General features: G+C 36.2%; 1 protein-coding gene across 5 annotated transcripts in view; it reads right to left on the reverse strand.

The window, feature by feature from the left end:
- Positions 1-751: 751 nt before the first annotated feature.
- Positions 752-25,103, reverse strand: part of RGS13 (regulator of G protein signaling 13) — a 43,060-nt gene continuing 18,708 nt past the window's right edge. For 4 of the 5 annotated variants that reach the window (XM_020984430.2, XM_020984427.2, XM_020984428.2 and 1 more), the window contains exons 3-7: positions 24,161-24,234; positions 20,885-20,953; positions 14,115-14,176; positions 7,242-7,408; positions 752-2,934 (exon numbers count right to left, since the gene is read on the reverse strand). In XM_020984430.2, the coding sequence (XP_020840089.1) occupies positions 2,749-2,934; positions 7,242-7,408; positions 14,115-14,176; positions 20,885-20,949 (480 nt within the window). In that variant the 5' untranslated portion in view covers positions 20,950-20,953; positions 24,161-24,234 and the 3' untranslated portion in view covers positions 752-2,748. Of the gene's footprint in view, positions 2,935-7,241; positions 7,409-14,114; positions 14,177-20,884; positions 20,954-21,595; positions 21,784-24,160; positions 24,235-25,103 lie in introns of all 5 variants that reach the window. The other variant, XM_078156444.1, reaches the window with a different exon arrangement.

The following is a 25,103-nucleotide window of genomic DNA, read 5'->3' on the forward strand; positions in this document are numbered from 1 at the left end:
CTCATTTAAAATCACACAGGTAGTAGGAGACAGAGCCAGGATCTACACCTTGGTCCTCTGATGCCAAATATAATGGGTACTACCCTACCTTTCCAATGCACTTTTATAGAACACTGACTTCTAATAGTTGGTAGGCTTACCTGGCAGCTAGGTAACATGGTGGATAGAGTGCTGGACTTGAAGTTAGGGTGATGAGTTCAAATTTTGCCTCAGAAATTTACTAGTTGTGTGACTCTAGGCAAGTCACTTAACTTCTCTGTGCCTCAGTTTCTCTGTCTTTAAAATGAGGGGTTGGACTTATGCTCTGCTTAAAAAAGGTCCTTTCCAGTTCTGAATTTCTGCATGACTAAACATTTCAAGACTTTTTAATGCAACATATATGTTCCATTAAATGAGTAATTTCACTTTATACTTTATATTGGGTATTCCTGGTCTCAGGAGTAGAGGTAGGGTATGTTCTGATTAGCAAATTGGGGGTTATGATTTCTATTATGAATGTAGTTTATTGTTATTTATTTTTAAGCAGGTGAAAATGTTACTCATTCAAAATGTTGGGTAATATGAACCTTAATATCCATATTAAAAATGCTGGATCTGATCCTGATAATTTAAAAGAAGTAAGTTGCTCACTTCTGTTTGAAAGTGGATTAACCTTTCTAGGTAATGATTTTTTTTTCAGTATTTTCAAGGAAGGAACCAGTCAGTGATATGTGACCTGGTGACCTAAAAGAGTTAATGTGCCCCCATGAAGTGAGAGAAGGATTCATTTTTTATTAGTAGTATCAAGGCCATTGGGAAGAATTTTACCAAACAAATTGAAATAGGAATGTTTAAAAATGATCCCAGGAAGGAAAAGAAATAATATTCATTTGTGTTGTTCTTTACAATATTAAATCCTTAGGAGTATGGAAAGGCAGCATGATGGAGTAAATAGCCTTCTGGGCCTGGAATCAAGAAAACTTGAGTTCCAAATTCTGGCTCCACCGCATATCAACTGTGTAACTAAGGCCAATCACCGCCTATACCTATAGCACCTATTTCACAGAATGAAATGTCAGCAATTATTAGTGAATTTTAATGAGCTTAACTATGAATCAATTTCAATTCAAGATACATTTATTAAATGTTTACTATGTGTAATAAATGGTCACCTACTGGTATGATTTGAGAAAAGTTGCAAGTTATCTCCTCAAAATAGTCTCTACCAGCAGGTTACCATGGCTGTACTGAAAAATATCACTGCCATCTACTCACTGGTAGAATGGAAGTTCCAGGATGGAAGGGGCTAATCTTTGTCTTTTTATGCCCTTTACCTAGCCTAGTCTCCTGTACATCACAGATGTTTCATAATTTTTTTTTAAAATTGATCTTTGGAAAAAGACAGTGCTGGACAAAGTGTTTTTTTTCTAATATTTGTGAATGGGAACATTCACATGGAAGTAATCTCACATAGATGCACTATATTTCTCACATCTTCCAATGTGATTGGTACTAGGGAAGAGTGATGTATGTTCTGGCTGGTGTAATATGTAAGACTTAATTTGTAGCAGTCATTTGTACCAAAACCTATTTCTTACTTTCATATAAACAGAGAAGAACAATGTGAATTCATAGCTTCTGTAGGTCCACATATCTATTTAATGGCAAATGTGATCCACATACTAAAAGAACTAGGGAAAGTCGATCAACATATTGGATGAGTCCCCTATCTCTATTTTTCAGAAAGATAGGGCAATAATTGCATGGGGTGAGCCTTGGGATGGAGTAACTATGGCCTGTCTAGGGGTGGGAGGAAGTAGGGGAGGCACTATTCATACCAACTAAGTCAGAGAGCCACTTATGTATCAGAGAATGGCCTGATACATTCATATCATGGGTAAAAAAATCCCAGAAATAAGACAGTGGTTTTTTTTTTCATTTTAAAAGTATATTCAAGTATAAATGGAAAAAAAATTCTGTCAATTTGTTATGCAACTAGGAAACACAGTAAGCTTTGTACATGCAGTAATTGCTTTAAAAAAAGGCAATATGCCAATGATTGAAGTTAAGTAAGCTATAAAGCAATGAAAAAATATGCATGTAAAATGGCACATACCATGTAAGTAACATAGTGTCTAAGACCACACTGTTATTGTTACTAAGTCTTCAATTTGTCATTGGTTTCTACTGTGAAGTATTTCATTACATTTTTGATAATTCAATACAATTAAGCAAATTTATTAAGCAAGAACATTTTCTTTACAGTATATAATCTACCTAGAGCTAGTCTTCATCTAAGTACAACTTTTTAGGTCCTGAGGTGTGTATGTGATCCAGGAGCATGATCAATGGATGAATTTGAAAAGCTTTGGTCACTTGAGAGGAATCTCTTTAATATTGGTGTTGTGGAGATAATCTTAACATCTGCCTTAAATATAAACTGCTATATCAGGCTTACATTGAGCTAGCTATCACTTATATATCACTTTAAGGTTTGCAAAGTGTTTTACAAAAATCCAATTTTATCCTCACAACATCCCTGGGATTTAGGTACATGATTCGCTCTGTTATAATGCATTTGGTGTGATAATCAAATTATACTGGATTTTTCTTGTATTTCTAAAGTTTGCAGAGTGCCTGTTTGGAAGCTATAAATCCACCCATTGTTCACTTTCCTCTGTTTCCTTATTTTGTTGTATAGAGGTGTTAACAGAACAAAAAAGGTGCTTTCTATACACCATCTTCAGTTTCTGAAATGGTAATGTACTTTCAGGTTTGGCTGTCCATCTGCAGGCTTTTGATGAGGTTCTGGTATAATTCTGACCTTAGGAATCTGGGATAGGAGTCTCTCTCCATGTGCATGTACACAATTTTTTGAGCTTCATCAAAACAATTCTGGGTGGGTTCTTGAATGTTCTTAATGATGGCTTCTCTGGTGGGGCTGTCAATGTTAATCTGAAAAATTAAATGACATGTAGGTTCATGGAATATGACCAAACATTGGTAAATTAAACCTCTAAACCTTGACAGTATGTCTCTCCTGTCTTTTCACTCAGAGTCCTTATATTAGTGTCATTTTTCAGGCACAGAGAAAAACTTACAAGAGACAATTTTTAGTTTCTATTTTTGGTATATAGCCATAACCACACTGGAAAAAATAATACTAGAGCAAAAATAAAAAAGAAGTGGTTTGTTAATGTTGGTGTGAAAAATAGGGAAGCACTGAGATGAAGGATCCTTTGAAGGAAAGGGGAAATTAATGATCTTATAAAAATGATTCTAATAGGCTCTTTTTCTAAATACTGGCAAACATCCACATCACATGGAATATGTCCCAAATTGAGAAGAGAATGAGGAGAAGTGGGGTGGGGGAAAGGACGAAGGAAGTGGCTTTAGTGAACCATGCATTTTCCAGATGAGGTTTTGGGGTATTAGTCAACAAAGTCAGGTTCTGTGGAGGGTACAATTTCCATATTCTATTCTCAACCCCTAGCCCACCATCAATAGGAACTTTTGTACCACATCCTCTCTTCATCATCTGGGACTCCTGTGAATCCCTTCACATTTGCTGGCCTGCCCCAACCCCACCCCTGTCATTTCTTCTAGAATAGATGTGGATGGAGAGTAGTGGCTTTAGGATTTTCCTCATGACTTGTTAATTTTAACTTTAGGTGGGTATTTTAACTTAAGCGTGGTAACTAGCAAAGCCACAAGACCATATAATTTTATAGCTTGAATACGCATTGGAGATCATCTGGTCTGATCCTTTCATTTTTACAAATGAGGAAACTAAGACCCAGAAGTGGTCTTTCCAAGGCCAGGTACCAAAGCTGGATCCCAGACAAGGACCTCAAGTCAACATTCACCTTTTTTTTTTCCTACCACATCTATTAATTTAGATAGTTCAATCTACTCCCACTTTGGGTCTTCACCATTGTGCAGTAAGTGAGGCAGAATGAGACTTTTTAAAGAGCCCTGGACTAAGATTCAGAGGACCTGGGTTCCCATTCCTCATCCGGTCATCTCCCTTCTCTTAAAACCTTAGTTTTCCCATCTATAAAATCTAGCCCCCAGTTAAAGTAGGTTATTAAAATCCTGGATAATTGAATTGAAGAGTTCAAATGTTTTACCTTAGGGTCTGTTCCCTCTACATTTTCTACCTTGGCAATCTCTCATTCACTTCCATGGCTTTAATGATCACATCTATTTTAGGTAATTCCCAAATCTGTATCTTTAGGTCTGACCTCATCTCCCACTATTCTGTCATTCTTCCTTCCCTTCTCTGCCAAACTTCTATAAAAGTTGCCTATACCAATGACTCAGTTTACTTTATCAACATTAATTCTCTTCAACTTCTTATAATTTGGTTCCCATTCCAACTAATCTACTGAAATGGCTCTCTCCATAGTCACCAATAATATTCGAATTGCTAAATCCATTGAATTGCTGTCTTCATTTACCTTGAAACCTTGCAGCATTTGACACCTTTGACTCCCCCTTCCAAATGGAAACTCTTTCCTTTCTTGGATTTAGAGATAACACATTCAGTTAGTTTGCTTCTGATCTAATTGCTTCTTTGTTACTCTCTTTGCCAAATCCGTTGCTCTTTTCTCAGTCAATTTGACCTCTATACTGTATTTAACACTCTTGACTACTCTCTCTTTCTGGATACTCCTCTCTGGGTTGTCATGACACTACTGTCTTCTGGTTCTCCTCCCACTGGTGTGACCATTCCTTCTCAGTCTCTTTTGCTGGATCATCCATATCACAGTCCATAATTATTGGGATAATGCAAGGATCTGTCCTGAGCCCTCTTCTCTTCTATTTTTACTCTTAAACTCTCTCTTTCTGTCTCTTTCTCTCCTTCTATCTGTCTGTCACTCTTTGTCTCTGTCTCTCTCTGCCTTTCTTTGTTTTTGTCTCTCTGTCTCTTTTCATCTCTTACTCTCTCTCTCTCTTCTCTAATGATGACTTGAACACCCATGGGTTTAATTATCTTCTCTATGAAGATGACTCACAAATCTATATACCCAGTCCCTATTTCTTGGACATCAAAACTGCTTATTGTACATTTCAAACTGGATATTTAAAGATAATTTTAACTAATCTTGTCCAAAATAGAATACGTTATATTTCTCCAAAAGTCCACTCCTCTACTGAACTTTCTTATTCCTGTCCAAGGTACCATAACTCTTCTACTTGCCTGGGTTCATAACATTAATGTCTTGTTTTTCTCTCCACTTTTCCTTCCATTCATATCTGATCAACTGCCAGATCTTTCTTTCTCTACCTACATAATCCATTTCTCATCTGACCCCTTTTTTTCTACTCATACAGGTACCACTTTAGCATCTACTCTCATTACCTCTTACTTGGTCTATGCAGTAATTTACTAATTGGTCTCCCTGCCTCTGTTGTTTCTACACTCTGATCCATTCTCCATATAGTGGCAGAAGTAATTTTTCTCAATCACAGATCTGACCATGTCACACCCTCACTTAATAAACTTCAGTGACTATCCATTGTCTCTAGAATAAAATATAAACTCGTCCATTTCCAGCTTCATTGTGCTTTATTCCCCTACCTACACTCTATGGTCTAGCCAAAACCACCCTCTCTATTTCTCACACCTGGAATTCCATCTTCACTCTTTTATCTTTGAGCCATTTTCTATGGTCTCTCTACTCTTTGCTGCTGCCTTAACACTGACCAGCACTTCAGCTTCTGCTCTAGGGGCCCTGGGCTTCTGCGTGGTGAGAATTCATCATATAGCTTGCATAAGGCCTACCATGCTGCTCTCTAGACATCTTCATGCCATGCCACTCCCTGTATTAACACACCATTACTGCCCCCACACCTAAACTCAACATTTTGAAAATTGTTTATAACCTTTCTCCTAAAATCTATTCATCATCATGACTTTACTTTTTAATCTGTGACACTAATATTCATGTTGTTACCTATATTCAAAATCTTGGTATTGCTACTAACTCACTCCTGACCCATATCTCTCATTTTCAATTATTTTTAAGGCCTGTAAAATCCATCTTTAACATCTTATGAATTATTCCCTTACTGTATGGCCACTGCTACCATCTTTATGCAGGCCTTCACTGCCACCTACTTGGACTATTGTAATAGTCTATTAAAAGGACTTTCTGACTCTACTTACTCCCTATCCAATCCATCTTTCAATACCTCTGCCAAGTTATGCATATTCCTTATGCATAGATCTGGTCACATCCCACATCTTCACAAAGCTATGCTATGTTATCAATGTGCTCACATCTCTCTAACACACTTATCACATATTATTTTCCTTTATGAATATTTTTGTGGGTGTCATAGACAACCACTAAATTGTAGGTTCTATAAGGACATGCCTATATCTTATTTACATTTTGTATCACTGACTACATCTAGCAGTGAGCTCTGAATATAGTATATAATTAATGTTTTTTTTAGGATAATTTGAAATATAATGCAATCTCAGCTTAAATAGCCTTATACTTCACAGTAAAGTCATCACACTAATTACAGTTGATGTAATCATTTTCAGGAGTTTCAGAATTAGAATGATACAATGCTATTTGACATCTGTATGTATAGAACTACATACTTTTCAAAAGTATTTCTGCATCCACATCCTCATTTCAATATCCCAAAAACCCCATCAATGAGTCATGGAATGTTATTTATCTTTTCATTCTGCAGATGGTGAAGCAGACTTAGAGACCTGATGTCACAGAAATAAGGAACTTCAAAATTGCAAGAGACCTCAGTGGCCCTCTGTAAATTAAGTCTTATCTGAAAAAGAATCCTCTCTACAACATATCTAGCTTTTGTTTAAATATCTCCAAAAAACCAGCCTATTATTTCCCTAGGTAGTCCATTTCCAATTTCAGAATAGTGCTAATTGTCAGGAAGTCGTTTTTTTTTTTTCCTCCTTAAATCAAATTCATATGGCTAATTAATGTCAGGATCAGGATCCAGGTCTCTTGATTTTCAGGTGCTTTCCTTGCTGTACTGTATCCAAATGGTATCTTAAGGAATAAAAGTGATCAAATAACCTATTATTTGTCACAGGTTAAGTTCATTCTTGCAGTATTTACAGGTTTGTCTTGTTTTCTCAAAATGTCAAGAAAGAAGAATCAACCACTTGAGAAGAGTCTCTCTTTTTGTACCCACCATCTTTCCTTTTTAGAGATGTAAGTATATATTCTTACAATCATAACAGTTATTATTACTCAGTAAGATATTACCTCTCTAGGGGACTGAGGTTGAATGTAATTCTTGTAAAGCTTCTTGGCCTTAGAGATCCTGCTAAATCGTGATGTGGTTTTTTTGTATGTCTCACATGCCATCCAGAATTTCATATTCTCATCACTGTGCTCCATTTTTAAATATGCAGCGTAGATTACTGGACCATCTAAAAATAATTGATAATTTTTTTCATGGGCAAACATTAAGAAACACAATTGAAAAATATTGAATAAAGATTGCATTAAAATCTGAATCAAAGTTCTGAAACTCAAGAATAATTACAGATTTATAGTTTTGAAATATAAATTAGTTTTGCTATTATTCATATAGGGCCTTCCATCTGAGGCACACCAAATATATTTTACATGCCTTGTAAACAAGCTTTAGGTCTTCGGTTAGGCCAAACCTGTGGGGAGCCAGGAGTAGGAGCAGGAGCCAGGGTAGGACAACTTGGTGAAGCAATGAATATTCAGAAAAGCACTTTCCTTTTCTCTTGTTTGTAGCCCTCCCTACCTTCTCCCCACTAGATCCTCCAGAATCCAAACTTCACAGAACAAATCCCCCTTAATAAAAGGATTTGTTCAATAAAACTTGGACTCAGTCAAAAGGCTGCACCTAAGGACCTAGAATGCCACGAGGCTGCAAGTTACCCACCCTTGGTCCAGTACATTCATAACTGTATATTGGATTGAATTGAATAAGGTATAATGTGAAATGTAGATTAGAGTCTGGGGTGTCAAGATAAACTGGAATACATAAGCAAATGAAGACCCCAAGCACACAGTGACAAGTCAGGCTTCAGGTGTTAATCTGGGCTTAAATTAATAGATCAGGGATTCAGTTTGGTCTAAACTGGGTGAGACACAACCTTTCCCAGTATCTTTGGAGAGATCAGTATCTTTGGAACCAGAAAAAGCAGGTGAACATGGAGTCACTGGCTCCTTAACAATGAGGATCAGGGGAAGCAGCTTGGGGGGGGGGGGCCTCAAGCTGATGGCAGTAGAAAAGAGAAAACCTGCAGGGTACCCCAGAATCCTAAGGGACAATGTAGCAGGCCTGGCTCTGACTTCTGGATTCTTGTATCTCACTTTCTTGACTTCCAAAACTCCCAAGGTTGGAATCTTCATTCCCTTTACTGGATGCTATGAGTGAAGGAGTCACTGAGATCTCCTACGTATGAATGAGGTAAAGATACAGTAGTTGAATCTGACACGCCCTTTTTGAATGCTTCCACAGACAAAGAGTCTCTTTTTCAACACATGTTGAACCAGAACCAGTTGACCAAAACCAGTTATGGAATGTCTACATATGCTCCACAATCTGTCTTACCAAGGTTCTTTCCTCACTCATCACTACTTTGCTGGAAAAAGCTCCCTAACATCTTCCTTGTGGTAGCTGAGATCTCAAGTGGTCTCAGCATTCACCAGACCTCCATTAAAAAAAACAGAAAAATGAACATTCCTTTAGTCCTTGCCCTGAAGGAGCTTTCATAGCTTTTCATAGAGAAAACAACATAAATACAGATAATTATGTACCACAAAACTTTGATCCCCTGGTGATCTAAGTGTTATTATTAACCCAATTTTTCTGATAAGGAAATTGAGACTAGGAAAGGTTAAATGCCTCGCCCAGGGTCACACAGCTACAAAGAGTCTGAGGCAAGATTTGAATGCAAGTCTTCCTGACTTCAATTCCATTGAATATATGGAATATATTCCTGACTTCAATTCCATTGAATATATGGAATATACCTGTCTAGCAATTTTGTGGGAAATAGCGCAAGAACCCGGGAGCTTAGAAAAGGCCTCTGGATACATGGCATCTGGACTATGCTTTAAAGGAAATCAGGGATGCTATGATTCTACATTAATTACCCAGTTTGGTTTAGAACATTCAGATCCCTGATCATTCTCTGAACCAACCTGGTCAATTACCAACCTTATCAATTCTGGGTAAAATTGAAAGTGAGGCCCACCCCAATAATCTTCTGGGAATGACCAAGGTGAAGAATTTATTCAGCATGTTAACTGTCCCCTCTTCATTTCTACGGGTGAGCTCTGTTCTTCAGTCATCGAGGGCCCTGTGTAGCCACATGGGGGCTTACTCCTTTGGTCACATTTGAAGAACCTATTTTTAGAGTCCTTTGCATCTTGCTCCTTAAAATTACTTTTGAGCTGCCTTTTTCCTGGCTGATACCAAATCTTGTCATACTTTATGGGCTTCCAAGTTTTCTTTACTTGGACTAACCTTTATTTTCTATAATATCTTTGACTTGGCCAGTTACTCCTCTTCTCTCTTCTTTCTGTCTTGTCTTGTCTTGTCTTGTCCTCTCTTTTCTCTCTCTTTTTCTCTCCCCTTCCCCCTTTATCCCTCTCTTCTTTCCTTTTCTATCTCCCTCATCTCTCTCCCCTTTTTACTCCTTTCTTCTCTCTCTCCTCTATGTGATGAGATTTTCAAGCACTTGGTACTTTTGATTCTTGTTATGCTTTTTTCTTTTTTTTTTTTCAGACCTTTTAATAAAGTATTTTAAAATAGTTTCCAGGCTTCTTGTGAGCTACTGATATTTTAAATTCTTTCTTTCATTTTTTTCTCTAATGAATTCCTACATTTCGTAATGGTTTCCCTTTCTAAAATTTAGTCTGTGTGATGTTTCTTTGGTTTCCCCTCTTCTTTGTTGTTCAGTCATTTCAGTTGCGTCCAACTCTTTTTGACTCCATTTGGGATTTTCTTGGCAAAGATACTGGAATGGTTTGCCATTTTTTTCTCCAGCTCATTTTACAGTTGAGGAAACTGAAGTAAATGGGATTAAATGATTTACCCAGAGTAAGTGTTTGAGCTAGTAAGTGTTTGAGGATTTGAATGCAGGTCTTCTTGTCTCTAGGCCCGGTGCTCAACACACTGTGTCACCTTGCTGCCCCATCTTCTTCTATGATACTGAATTTAATATGCTGTAATAGTTCTGGCCTATGGCACCTTACCTTCTAGACCAGTTTTTTTTTTTTCCAGTCAGGATTCAGTTTATTTATACTCTGTGGTTTCTTGAACTACCAGTTCTAGGAACCTGACCTTTATCCTACAGGCAGGATGTCATTAATTAGTTCCATGAAAACCTGGTTGTGTAACACAATGTTATATAGATGGCCATCGAGCTATAAGCTGAGTAATCGGATCAGAGCCACTAGGATGGAAGACTGAGGTGGCAGGGTGGGGAGGGTAAAGCAAGAGACCAAACTAGGGGAGGAGTCTAAAGATGTTACAGCACGATTCTCAGGATTTAGCATTGGGTGTGGTCATAATGTTTTTAATGATGTTGGGCAAGGTAGGCCTTTATGAAGAAACCTCAACATTTCAATAGAGGATTTTGGTAACCTAAATTATTTTAATTCCCCAAATAGAGTTCTATCAAAAAGCTCACGTGGATTTCTTTTGCTTCAGGACTAAAATACAAACTCTTTCATTTGGTATTTACAGCTTTTTTTTTTTTAAAATTCTGATTCTACTATACTTTCCCAGACTTACTACTCATTGTCCTCCTGCATATGATCTAGCCAAACTGCTCTTTGGTGTTTTCCACACAAGGCATTCCATCTTAGAACTCTGTAATCATCCTTGACAAGTATACTCCAGACCTACCTAAACAGTCAAGTTTCATTTTGTATATTCATTCACAACATTTTCTAGTCTACTCTGCCTACATGGGAACTACTCCCTGAGACCTACCTCCATGTAATCTCAGTCAAGTCTGGCTCTCCTAGGTAATAACCTATAATTTGCCAGAAGAGCTTAGTTCAGCAACAACAGTAGCAAAAACTTTCATTGATGACAATGCCTTAAATTAATACATTTTCTAATTCAATTCAACACAATTTTATTAGGCAGTGACTATATGCCCAACCAAGGCACTATCCTACAGGCTTGAAATACAATTATAAATCAATCCCTGCCCTCAATGAGCCTATAAAAACAAAAACAAAATTGTTGCTTTCAAGGAGTTAACATTCTAGATTTTCTTAGCTGTTTAAAGTACTAGATTATGAAAATGAAGAAAAACTCTCAGATGCATACATTAAGTTAACTGAGGATGGTAATTATTTCACTTTTTTCTTTACACCCCCCACACCCTAGCATACTGTCTGGCACATAGTTAACACTAAATAAATATGTGTATGTGTATGTGTATTATTAGAGGTGGCCCATTTTTATTTGAATTTGATGCCACTAGTAGAGACAGACTATGGAAGAAACTGCCTCTATCAATTCGGATGGCAACTTTTCTCTAACATAAGTTGGAGATTAGCTTTGGATACTGAGAGATTAATTGCCTTGCTAGGTATTACATAGTCAGGAAAAGTCAGAGCTGGAGCTTAAACCTAGGTCTTCTTGACTCTAGCATTCACTGTTTATCCTTAGGGGTTCTTAATATGGACTGGCTTATTTTTTTTTAATAAAATTGTAATTCCACTGATCTCCTTTGTCATCCTATGTATGTTTTATGTATTTTTTTTCTGAGATGGTTTCCAGAGCATCCAGATTGCCAAAGGGGTCCATGACACAAAAAAATGGTTAAGAATTCTTTGGTTAATAACAAAGTTGCTACTCACATATAATACAGGGAAGGAATTTATAGATACACAGATCATTTATTGAATGTAGCTTAATTCTGCTTAATATAATTCTCAGTCTTCTACTGTTTTTTTGCATCGTTTGCTTCCCCCTTTGCATATTCTATTCCCGGTCCAAGTCAAAACCTCCTTTCTCAGCTCTCTGTGGTTACGGAGGAAGCAAGGTACTTTCTGAACATTTTAGGTTTTACCCTTGAATGAAGACCACAGTAAATCATAGGCAGGCACTGATGTCCTTAATGTTTACAGCTCGTTCATTTCTCACTCATAGCAAATTACTTAAATTCTCTTTTCTGGGAATACTGAACCATATCCTTTCCCCTAGAACTAATCCTTATTTTGAAAGAAGGCATCATGATGTAATAGAAAGAGTTCTGAACTTGGAGTCAGAAGAGCTCAGTTTCTTAGCTGTGTGATTTTCCATATGTCACTGAACCCTCTGAATTCTACTTTTCTCATTGGTGAAATGAACATAGCCCATATTTATATACTTTAAGGGCAGCTAGGTAGCACAGTGGATAGAGTGCAGGGCCTAGAGTCAGAAAGCTGAGTTCAAATCTGGTCTCAGACACTAGCTGTGTGACCCTAGGTCAGTCTCTTAACCCTGTTTGCCTCAGTTTCCTTATCTGTAAAATGATCTGGAGAAGGAAATGGCTGACCACTCCAGTATCTTTGCCAAGAAAACCCCAAATTGGGTCATGAAGAATCACATACGACTGAAAAATGATTGAACAACAACAAAGCTTTAAGGTTTGCAAACTGCTTTATATATGATGTCTCATTTGATTTTTACAATCATCCTGTGAAGTAGATGCTATTACTATCCCTATTTTACAGGTGGGAAAATTGGGGCTGAGAAAGGTTAAGTGACCTTCCATAGGTCACACAGCTAATGAACATCTGAGGCAGAATTCTCTTTTCTTCCTCATTAGGGATTAAGTGTACTATTCACTACTCTAGTCTGCCTTGCCTACCTCACAGAGATATTGTAAGGTTAAAATGAAATCATATAAGTGAAGCAATTAGTAAATTTTATTTTCATGGGTTATCATGGTCAAAGAATCCATTACACCAAATGGCCAGGCTATTTGGCATGACAGTCTCTCTTCTTTTCTAGGCTGAGCAGCAGAAAGCTAGAGTATAGTGTGGCTTTGAGACCGAATTCCTGGTCTTTGTAGCAAGGAAGAATCTACCAGAAATTGTGCTCCACTGGCTTATTCTTTGAGAATTTATGGCCATGAAGCAAGGATTGCCTCCATATGGCAAGAAGTCATTGGAGTAAGACTGAAGCATTATACATTTAAGGTTTGGTTTCAAGACTTTTGTAGGTAGCCTACCTATCTCTGATAAAGTAATAGATTCTGCACCACTTGTAGTTCTTCCTTACTACCCATAACAACTTTCACCTTCATTCAAGCCATCAGGGTTTCTTGTCTTTTGAACCCTGGTTTTGTCTCAGCAGCTTCCTTTACTCTCCATCCTCTTCCCTGACCTCAGGCACCATGAACATATGTGGCAAAATGTCATCTTTGTTTCTCATTTCCTGCTTCAATTTTGTTTTTCCCTCTTTCACTATTGTCTTCCCCTTTCAACACTAGCATGTCCAAAGAGCAGATTTATAAGATATTAGATTGCTATCTGAACCAGATAAAATTATAGACACATATTTAGGATTAGTGTGGGGAGTTTCTTCATATAGCTGGGGCTAAATTACAGAAGTGATAATTTTCTTCGTAAATATTTGACAACAGTAAATTGCTAGAAACCTTTTTGGGTGTGTCTCATTCTAAACTTAGAAAGGGATGATAATACTTTGTGGTAAGTGGTACTATTTATGCATGCTTTTCCAGGGAATTGTGCACATATACTCATGCGAATACTAAATATTCTTGGTGACTAATGTTATAATTAACACCAGACGAAATAGTGCTTGACTTGGCAAACTGTTTTTTTTTTTGCACGTTTCTTCTTTTTTTTAACACTTGCAAGTTGTCATCTGGAAGGCTATGGGAAAAAAGAGCTAAATTAATCACCAATATTCCCCTGTTTAAAAAAAATATATATATATATATATATACATATATGTATAGAATGAATATATGCATAAAATATACATATATTTTAACAGAAGGAAGTTGATGGTTAATTTATATTTTATTATGTATTATGTTATAATACTTACACATATATTCTTATTGTAAAAGATGGAGATAATAGGTAACTATCGTAGCATAGCTATAAAATACTTACATTTTGTTGTCATCAGTTTTTTGAAAGACTCAGCCCACTGGAACACTTCTTCCAGAGTAAGGCTTTGGAAAGAAACAAGACAGTTGAATGCCCCAGCTGATTTTGTAAGTCTTTCTGAATAAAAGCTAAATGACTAAACCTTGGAAATGTGTATTAAATGAAACAACATAGAATTATGCCTATCCTTTGGACAGGAGCTCATTCTTCACTGATTCCTTTTACATTTTAGATAATTTGGTGTTTGATATATCATGAATTTGTAGTTTACTAAAATCTAAGGCCAAGTAAATTGAATCACTACATGCTATTGCACCATAAAATATGATGAAATGTATAGTAACTTTGACATAGCAAGCTAGAATTTATATAGCACTTTAAGGTTTGCAAGGCTTTTTATTTACGCTATCCCATATAATCCTCAAAATAACCCTGAAAGATGGGTGAGGAAGGGAAGAATGAATGGGAAGGGAGTAAGTATTTATATAGTGCCTACTATGTCCAGGTACTATGCTAAGCATTTACAAATATTATCTCATTTTATCCTCACAACAAACCTGGAAGGTAGGTCCTGTTATTATCCCCATTTTATAGTTGGGAAAACTGAGGCAAACAGAGGTTCAGTGACTTGTTCAGGGTCACACAGTGTGTGTGTGTGTGTGTGTGTATGGCCCAGTGTTGTATGTACCGCATCACTTAGCTGCTATTATTATGCCAGTTTCACAGATAAGGAAATCAGGGCTGTGAGAGGTTCAGTGACTTTTTTTTTTTTAGGTTTAGACTGCTACAAAGAATCAGAGGTAAGATTAGAACTCAGCTTTTCCTTATTCCAGGCCCCTTGCTATATCCACTATTGTACTATCTCTTCCTTGGTTATAATAGTAAATATTCACATTTACACAGTACTTTAAAACTATAAAGAATTTTATGTTATTATTCCATTTGCTCCTCGGGCAAACTCTGTAAAATATATTGTGTAAGTATTGTTATTCCTCTCTTATGGTTGTTGAAATAAGAGTGATTTGCCCAATATCCTAGAAGTAGAAAGTGACAAAGAACCCTATCTTCTGACTTCCTAGTGCTTTGTAATCTTGGATTAATTTCAATCCCCATTCAAATGACAAATGAATTTACTTCATGGTATTTCATTAAAACAACAATAAGAACAATAGACTATCATTATTTCTATTATTATTAATGATAGCCTTTTCCTATCATAATAATAATAACAATAATAGCTAACATTTACATAGCACTTTAAGGTTTGCAAAGCACTTTACAAATGTCTCATTTTATCCTTACAACCATACTGGGCGGTAGGTGCTTTTATCATCCCCATTTTACAGATGAAAAAACAGAGGAAGAGAGAAGCTAAGTGACTTGCCCAGGGTCACCCAGTTAGTCTTAGATTCAATATTCTTACCTGCACCACCTAGCTGTTTCTCATTATAACGCATCCTTCTAAGATTTTCTATCCAAGATAACTCTACAGCCTCATTTTCAATAGAATGTGCCCTGAGTTGCTTTTCCATTTGTTTTATCAACAGTATTCTTTTTGTAAGACAATCAGGCAGAGTTGGCATCAGTGTTCCCTCTAATTATTTTTTGCAATTAGATGACCGCATTCCATGTTGGAAGGGACTTCCAGGATCACCTAGTCCATTCAATCAATCAAAGCCCAAATCCCACTTGTTGCCAACTGTTCTCTCAAAGGAAGCAGAGCCATTGCTGGGAAATTATTTCCTACAGCTTCCTCCTTCCTCTCACTTCTGCTAGTAAACATTAAAATAAGTTCACCTACAAGATGGCCAATAGACTTGATGAACATTAGAGATGGAAGGGATATTGGAGGTCATCTAGTCTGACTCTTCCTCAAAGGAGTCAGGTAGTGTAGTGGAGAGAACATAGAACTCAGGGTCAGGAGAGCTGGACTAGATTTCTGGCTCTGATATTTCATAGGGTTGCTTGATTAACAGGAAGTCCTCCCTGACTCCTCAACAATATCTCTTTCCTGTTTGATGATAGGTGGTGCAGTGTAGAGCATATTGGATTTAGAGTTAAGAAGACTTGAGTTCAAATCCTGCCTTAGACACTAGCTTTGTGACCCTGGGAAAGTCACTTAACCTTTGTTTGCCTCAGTTTTCTCAACTGTAAAATGGGGATAATAATGGCACCTAGGGTTATGAGTGAGGATTAAATGAGGTATTTGTAAGATATTTGTAAATTATTATTATTATGATTATTATGATTATGATTATTATTGTCATTAACTGGGAGTAAGTCATTCATTCAACAATTCTATAACTGAGATCAAGGAAATTAGAAATACCTAGAACCAAAGTTATCATTTGGAGTGTGTTTGAAAGGAAATCAAGGTATAAATTACCACTATTGGATCCTTTACGTTTTGATTGGGGGGGAGGGGGTGGAGGTTGTGGCAAAGCAGTAGGACATTGGGTATCTGAAGGGATTTGGGCAGTGCCATCTAGTGGGGAAAGCTTATAGAACGTGTAGAATAGGAGCACTGAAGGCAAATTCTTTATAATTTTTGTTAGGCCCATGCCTGCATTCTTTTAATTGGAAAGGAAAAACAGAATCTCTGTTACTTAGAGAAATTCTATATTGCTTGAAGTTTTGCTGGAACATTGGTTAAGGACGTGTAATCTTAGAAAGGGACATGCAGTCATAAAATATTTATAAAGAAATATACTTTTATTCATTGCAAATCATTAAAGAGTGTTGTTTAATAATAATAATAGCTAGCAGTTATGTTCTTTATAAATACCTGGAAAAAATGTTTAGAGAATTTGTATCATGAAATGTATTAGTATTATATGTTATTAGCATATCCATTTATGGAAGTGAATGCTTCTGAAATGAAAAAAAGTAATGTGTAAACAATTTATTCTCATAAACATTTTTCCCTTCAATTTTCTTTCCACTATATAACATGAAGGAAATGCATTCTCAACCAGACAAGCAAGAAAAATAAACAAAAAAAGAAGCTATTAGAATTCCTTTGTGAGACTTTGACAACTTTGCTGTGATGACTTTGGTCAGGATACATTGGAGGAATTGTCAGGTTTCTTTTGTGTGCTCCAGGGTATATATGCATGTATCAAGACAGTCTCTTTAAAGAAGGGCTATGAAGGTGGCATGAACAGGAAGAAACGGATAGGAAGAACGTGAAGGCGTAGTTGTGGTTCTGCCACCAAAGACCTGTGTGACCTTGAGCAGGTTATTTGGTTTTTCTGAGCTTCATTTCCTTCATCTGTAAAATGGGGGAGTTCAGTCAGATGACCCTTAAGGTCTCTTGTTGTTCTAAAATCTTATGTACCCATGTAGAGCTATCCATAACTCTTTTTGAACTTTTTAAGTTGCCTGGGGGTATTGAAAAGTTTGAGTATCTTGCCTGCGGTCAAACAGACCCAAGAAGACTTGAACCATTAAAATTTGGATGTAGTAATGATCATAATAATTACATACCTGTATAGTTGATTATTTAAATGTTATACATATATATATATATATATCATATAATTTGTAATGCTTGTATGTTATTATAGCTATATAATTGACAACTGACATATTTTCAAATCTGTTGCCTGCAACCTTGCTTTTGAAATCAGGCACAGACATGGGGAAAAATAAATTTCTAGATGGGAACAGGGTGTCCAGTGGATCACCCCTATCTTAGTTAATTTAGTGTGAGAGCATCAGGAACAGCCATCAGAAATGGCTGATATTTGATATCTAGGAGGAGAATTTGTCAAAGGGTAAACATTAAGGTATGATATGGAGGTAAAAAAAAATTTGGAGTCCTGAAAAGGTCAAATGTCTGTCTCTAAAAATTCAGACGGACACTGCCAGGTTCAGATTATCTGTTTGCATCATTACTGAGGCTTAACAGAATACTGCTGTTTAGATTGGTTTCAAAAACATTTCCATGAAATGGTGTCTGACTCATTCTTCTTCTCTTATTAGAACCTGAAGTACAGTAACCCAAAATAACTCTCCCCTCTAGTGGAGACAGAAAAGTGCAAGGACATTATGGATTTCACACTTACCTGTCCCATCCATACCTATCACTTGGACTAGATTTAAATTTGTCCTGTTAATTCAGGTCAAGTCATTCCCCTTGACTACTCTGATGGGAGAAGGTCTTGTGCCTACAAGATCTGTCAGCTTCTGCAGAGAAAGACTATGTTTCAGGGTTGACTCACCAGTCAGGACTAACCCTAATTAAAGAGGTAGAGTTTATGGAAAGTTTTCCACCAGTTGTTCTGTAGTTTTATGCTGCTCAGTGAAGGCCCTTAACTGTCCCCTAGTGCTCTACCTCAACTGATTTTCCTAGGAAGTACTCCAAAAACTGTACTTTGGTTTCAGCACTCCCCCTGACCACATCTTCCCGTACAAATGTACCTTATAATAGTAACAGTTAGTATTTTAACCAATCAATAAATATTTATTAAGAGCCTACTATATGTGATACATCCTGCTAAGGGCTAGAGATACAAAAAAAAAAAAAAGGTAAAAGACAGTTCTTGCCCTCAAGGAACTTACAGTCTAATTTATGTAGCATTTTAAGATTTGCCAAGTACTTTATATGTATTATCACATTTGATCCTCAGAAAAAACCTGGAAGTTAAGTGCTATTATTATTACTACAATTTTTTTTTTCCCTATTAGACTGCTAGGTGGTGTAGTGAGTTCAGTACTGGTTTTGGAGTCAGAAAGACCCGAGTTCAGACATGGCCTCAGACATTTCCTAGCTGTGTGACTTTGGGCAAATTATTTAATTGATGTCTTGGTTTCCTAAACTTTAAAATAGGGATAATAAAGTACCTATCTCCTAAATAATATTTGTAAGGGGCTTAGCATAGTGCCTGACACAGTGGGTACTTAACAAATGCTTGTTGCCTTCCTTTCCCTTCTTCCAGTTCAACATTCGCCTCATTGTACTATGATCCTCCGTATTAACCATATTCATGAAACAAGACACTTTAAAGAAAAAAAAAGTTTTTTCCCCCCTGAAATCTAGGTTAAAGTATGCCTACAGCATTACTTTGATTTACTAGCTTACTAAACCCTGTCTCGAAAAAAAAAAAGGAAGCATTATGGTTACACAAAAGGCCATCACAAACAAGGACTAATAAAAATAATAGTTCGTATTTTTTAAGCACTTTAAGGTTTGCAAAACGCTTTACAAAAACTATGTCATCTTTTCTCACAATAGCTCTTAAGAGGTAGGTGTTATTATTATCCCGATTTTCTAGTTGAAGAAATTGAGACTTAGAGGTTAAATTATTTGCCCAGTGTCACATTTCTAAGTAAGGGTTGGAGGCAGGATTTGAACTCAGGTCATCCTGACTCCAAATTCAATTACACTATCTTCTGGCCATCTAGCTTGGTATCCATTAAAGATCACTAAATGTACTGAGGTGAGGGTACTTTGTGCCCTTAGTCACTATGAGAAAGCATGAGTCCTGAGTGATGAAGGGGTGTTCATAGGGAAATTATGCTGTCAAGAGGGATGGAGAAGCACAAAGGATAGAAAGTTGTTTCTGGATTCTAGACATGATCCTTCCTAGAAACAATAATCACTGGCATTTTCATAGTGCTTTATGTTTATATTGTCTTATTTGATCCTTAACAACAGCTCTGTGAGGTAGATATAATGGGCATTGTCCCCATTTTACAGATGAGGAAACTGAGGCAGACAGTTTAAATAACTAATCTGTGGTCATGCAGTTGGCAAGTATCAGTTGGTAGGATTCAAACCCAGGTTTCTCTCTCCACACTGTGAGTTCAGTGTTCTTTCCACTATACTTTTAGACCACATGGCTTCAGGAATTCCCTTGGGTCATAGACCCAGGGAATGTCAGTAGCCTCTAGTTAAGTTCTTTTCCTTTGCTAATAAATGTCTGAAAAATGGATGATGATCTTTAAGGCTAGCTAGTCTAATATGTCTATCTGTGTTAATGACTGAACAATGGCTTAGGGTTTCTTAAAAATAGCTTATCTTTTCTAGGCAAGGCCTCCTAGAGGCACATTTTAAGTCAAAGCAATGACTCTCAAATAGTAAGATTCACAGAAATCTTAAGGAACAATAGGCTGGCTTGGAAGGGGGGACGTTTAGGGGCTTTCAATGTCCCTCAAATCATGAAAGTAGATAGATATTTTTCTTTTCTTTCCTTTATTATTATTTTATTTTAAACTTAAATGCTAAAACAAATAAACAATAAGAAAAAGAAAAGAAGCATAAACTTAAAAATATAAAATAAGAAAAGAAAAAAAGATACTTTCCCCTTTCTGTGTGTAGGACAAACTTACAATTAGAATTAGAATAGAGGAATTTAGGAAAACAAGGCTTACCAACTATAGAATTTAGACTAAAGACTACCATTTATTGACCGAAATTAAAATAAAAATTAAGCTTTGTGAATGTTAGGGAACACTTTACACTATTACAATACTCTCTCGTTTCTCACCAAATCTTTTTTTTTCCAATAATAAAAACAAGTAATGATGAAAACACTTCTCTGTCATTTGAGGACATTATGGGATAAAGCTGAATATGAGCAGATAGACAACATGTTACCAGAATCTTCCAAAGTGTATGTTTTTTTTAATATAACTTGTAACTAATTTCTTTTTATTTCTTCTTTTGGTTGAACAGCCTGTTTGTAATTAAAATGATAGATGCATAAATAAATATATATCAACCATTGTAAATCTGTTTTTATAATGATCATAGAATTTGTTCTACTTACTTTGAAGAGATCCCATTGGATTTCTTTCTTCCTCTCTTACAGAGCCAACAAACTCTTGTGCTCATTTTTCTAAATAAAATAAAATAATAATTTAATCAGGAATTTTTGAATTATTAAACATTTTGAGTTATTTTTGAAAATACAGAAATTATAAATACTTTTAAAAAGGTCATTTCTTCAAGTAGTGGAGAGCAATTAAAGAAAAAAATGGAGTTATAAGAACCTACCTCCAAGAAATATTTCTAGAACTATAGAATTTGGCAACTGAATTGAATCATGGAGGACATAGATCATAGAGGACATTGATTCTAATATGCCATATGAGAAGGAATCACCTGCTTCAAAATCATTTACAGGTTAGTGAAACATCATTTGGCTCCTTTTTGAATGCTTCCATTGACAGAGAGATCACTAATTCATAAGGCAGTCAATTCTGTTTTTGTATAGCCTTTAGTTTTACATAATACTTTTGCATTAAATTTTATATTTTATTTATATTATATTTTAATTAAATTCTATATATGACAGAATTACATAAAATATAAATATATATTTTAATTAAATATATTAAATTTATTATATTTTATATTAAAATCCTCCTTTCCCCCATTTAACCTCTTTCTACACATCCTAGATCTAAACTCTGGATCTATATGGAATATCATATCTTTCAATCATAAGATAGCCCTTCCGATATTTGAATATCATTACCATGTAACTCATTCTCTTCTTTCGGCTAAGCACCCCCAGTTCCTTCAGTCATTCTGCTTATGACATGTTTTCAGACCCTTTCCTGTGCTGGTCATCCTCTTCTGGGCAAGTTCCACTTTGTCTTAAATGTGGCTTAACACAAGTCCAAATGTGGTACAAAATAAAGTAGGACTCTTACACATATTGACCTACAAAATATATTAAGAATTAATCCAATAAAATGGAAACTTCTTTTTAGGGAACTCAAAGGTATCTTAATAGGAATTTGTAATAAAATATTAATTTTAATAAGAAGAACATACTTATGGTTAAATGGTATTTCTAGAGTTCAAAACTATTTAGAAAGTCAGTTAGCTCATGTACAAAAAAAGATGATTTTATTCCCAGAAATATATTCTTCAATGATTATAATTCCACATTAGTCTTTTTTTCATATTTTTGATTTTGTTTTTAATTGGATTCTCAGTGATATTGTCATTAACCCTGTGCGCGCGTGTGTGTATATATATATATATATATATATATATGTGCGTGTGTGTGTGTGTGTTGTGTGTGTGTGTGTGTGTGTGTGTATGTATGTTAAGAGTAGCCAATGAAATGCATTCTTGGGCTGTGAAAGAACTGGTAGATGTAATTGTTGAGCCACTGTCAGTGATATCCACAAGATCACGGAAAAGAGGACATGTGCCACAAGAAGGGAGCAGCATAACTGTACAGATTTTCAAAAAAAGTTAAGAGACCAGAGTTAAACTACAAGCCATTGAGCTTGATTTTGATTCCTGGGAAAATTGTAGAATGGATCATTAAAGAGATGTTTACTGAGCCATCTAAACCAAGAAAGGGACACAAATGTTACAAAGAGCCAGCATCACTTCATCAAGAAAAGGTCATGTCAGGCTAACCTTGTTCCTCTCTCTCTCTCTCTCTCTCTCTCTCTCTCTCTCTCTCTCTCTCTCTCTCTCTCTCTCTCTCTCTTTCTCTCTCACAGGATTACTAAGCTTATAGATGAGAGGAATGTTGTAGATACAGCTTACATGAATTTGAGCAAAGTTTTTTTTTTTAATAAAGCATCACATACTATTCTTATATATAAGATGGAGAGATATGGTGAGATGATAATATAATCATAGGCATCCATGATTAGTTGGATGGCTGGATTCAAGAGTCATTGTTAATGGTTTAATGTCAATGTGCAGAATGATCTTCAGTAGAATACCCCAGGGATTTGTGCTTGACATTGTACAGTTTAACACTTTTTTGGGGGTTTGTTTTTGTCTTTTTTTTTTTGCTAGGCAATGGGGTTAAGTGACTTGCCCAGGGTCACACAGCTAGTAAGTCTTATGTGTCTGAGGCCAGAACTGAACTCAGGTCCTCTTGAATCCAGGGCCGGTGCTCTATCCACTGCACCACCTACCTGCTCCCAGTTTAACACTTTTAATAAATGACTAAAGATAAAGTCAAATTTGGAGATGAAGTAAGCCTGAGTAGGCTAGTTACCAGTAGTTGACAGTTGGGATCCAAATGGATCTTGACAGGCTAGCACTGGGCTGAATATGATGAAATTCAGTATATGTGAAACCTTGTACTGGAGTATAAAAATTCAACTTCACATAAGAAGGTGGAGGCATGGATAGGCATCTATCTTTAAAAGATCTGGAGTTTACAGCACAATGAAAGCTTAATATGAGTTACCAGCGTGATACTGAAGCAAAAAATAAACAATCAAATGCCAACTTGGGCTGCATTTAGGAGGGCATAGCTTCCAGAAAAAGGGAAGTGACCTAATCTGGACCATGTTCGCTTCTGCCATATGCTAAGGATATTGACAAATTGTAAAGTGCTCAGGGGAAGGAAATACGGGTGGTGAGTCCAAATCATATGAGAATACATCGAAGGAACTGAACATATATAGTTTGAAGAATGGAAGTAGTGATAATTGTAACTGACATTTTGAAGGGGTGCCATAAAAGAGGAAATAATCTTGTTCTCTCTGTTTCTAGTGGACCAAATGAAGACCACCGAGTGGAAATTGCAAAGAGGAAAGGAAATTGCAAAATTCAGGCTTGATTTCAGGAAAAAACAAACAAACAACTTCCTGACAATTAGAGCTATCTCAAAGTGGAAGGGGCTCCCTAAAATGGTGATTGGAGGTCTTCAGGCAGTGGCTAGAACATGATTTGTTGGTTATGTTGTAGTGGGGAATCCTTTTATATGTGACCTAGAAAAATTCTTCCTAACTCTCAAATTCTGAGATTCTAGGAAATGCTAGGGATATGGATATATCAGATAGAGTCCTGTTTGTCAAGGAGTTATTAGAGGAGGAGGAAGCTGTATGATAAAATAGATAATAATGCAAAATAGCATGTAAGTGCTAAATGGAAGGTACAGGTAAGTGCTAAGGAATGGAGATTAAATGATCACCATAAACTCAATTGATCCCTGAAGACTAGAAGAAGTGAGACAATGTTTTTCTGCTTTTCCACTGGGTTATTTCTTCTAATTGTATGGTAGGTAGGGATGCTTTCCAGGAGTCAGATTCATGGATGAGACTAGTCATTGACTAACCTTTGGCCAGTCAGTAACTCAGGCCCTTGCTTTAGAGACTGATCAATGTCAATGCACTTCCAGTACTCCCAGACCTGCAAAGAGAGAAAAAAAATTTAAAAGGTTCTTTAAAGAGAATTTATTTTCATACAAAAATACAAGACATATGGTCCTTTGCAAGAAACAGGGGAAAATAACTCATGGGGAAAGATGAAAAAGGGCCAACTGCCAAATGTATTAAAATCAAGCTTTCATAAACATGCAATTGTGTTGAGAGCTTGTTTGACACGTCATCATTCAGAGGAAACTGCCAGCAAGCTATGTGCAGCTATAGTACAAGTAGGTTAGTTTTAATGACTAATCTTGGTCCTGAAAGGGAAAACAAAATGATTAACTATATCTCTCTCTTCAGAAGATAAACGGGGGTCAAGAGGTACAGAATGTTACATATTTTGTCTGATAGGCCATATCAAGACCAATGGTAGAAAGATTCCATTTCAGAATCATAAGCTTATCACTGGTCAGAATTTAGGAATCTCTTTCAAAATAAGTAAATTTTAAAAATTTGCAAACAATTTTTGATTTTTCTAGTATGTTTAAGTTACTGTGTTATATACTGAGGAGATATTAGGAGATTAATAAAACAAAATTTGTGTTCTAGAACTTACAGTATAGTTAAGCAAATAAAGCATTTAAATAAATAATTATAATACATGGTTAAAAAAAAGACACATGCATACTGCAAGCCTACCCTATCTAGAATTGTTCACCAATTCCACATAAACATAATATTAAGTAAAATAGCATTACAGGAGTAAGGATTAAATTCACTATTAAATTCACTACATATGCATATGCAGTAAGCATATGATGGTGGTAAGCTGGCTGATGCCGCAACTTTGCTGGGGCTCAAATGGGAGCTTGCATCATTTCTGATCCTCTGATTTGCTTCTCATGTGACCTG

Source organism: Phascolarctos cinereus, unplaced genomic scaffold, assembly GCF_003287225.1.
Source record: "Phascolarctos cinereus isolate Bilbo 61053 unplaced genomic scaffold, phaCin_HiC Scaffold_5;HRSCAF=322, whole genome shotgun sequence".
NCBI classification, from domain to species: Eukaryota; Metazoa; Chordata; class Mammalia; order Diprotodontia; family Phascolarctidae; genus Phascolarctos; species Phascolarctos cinereus.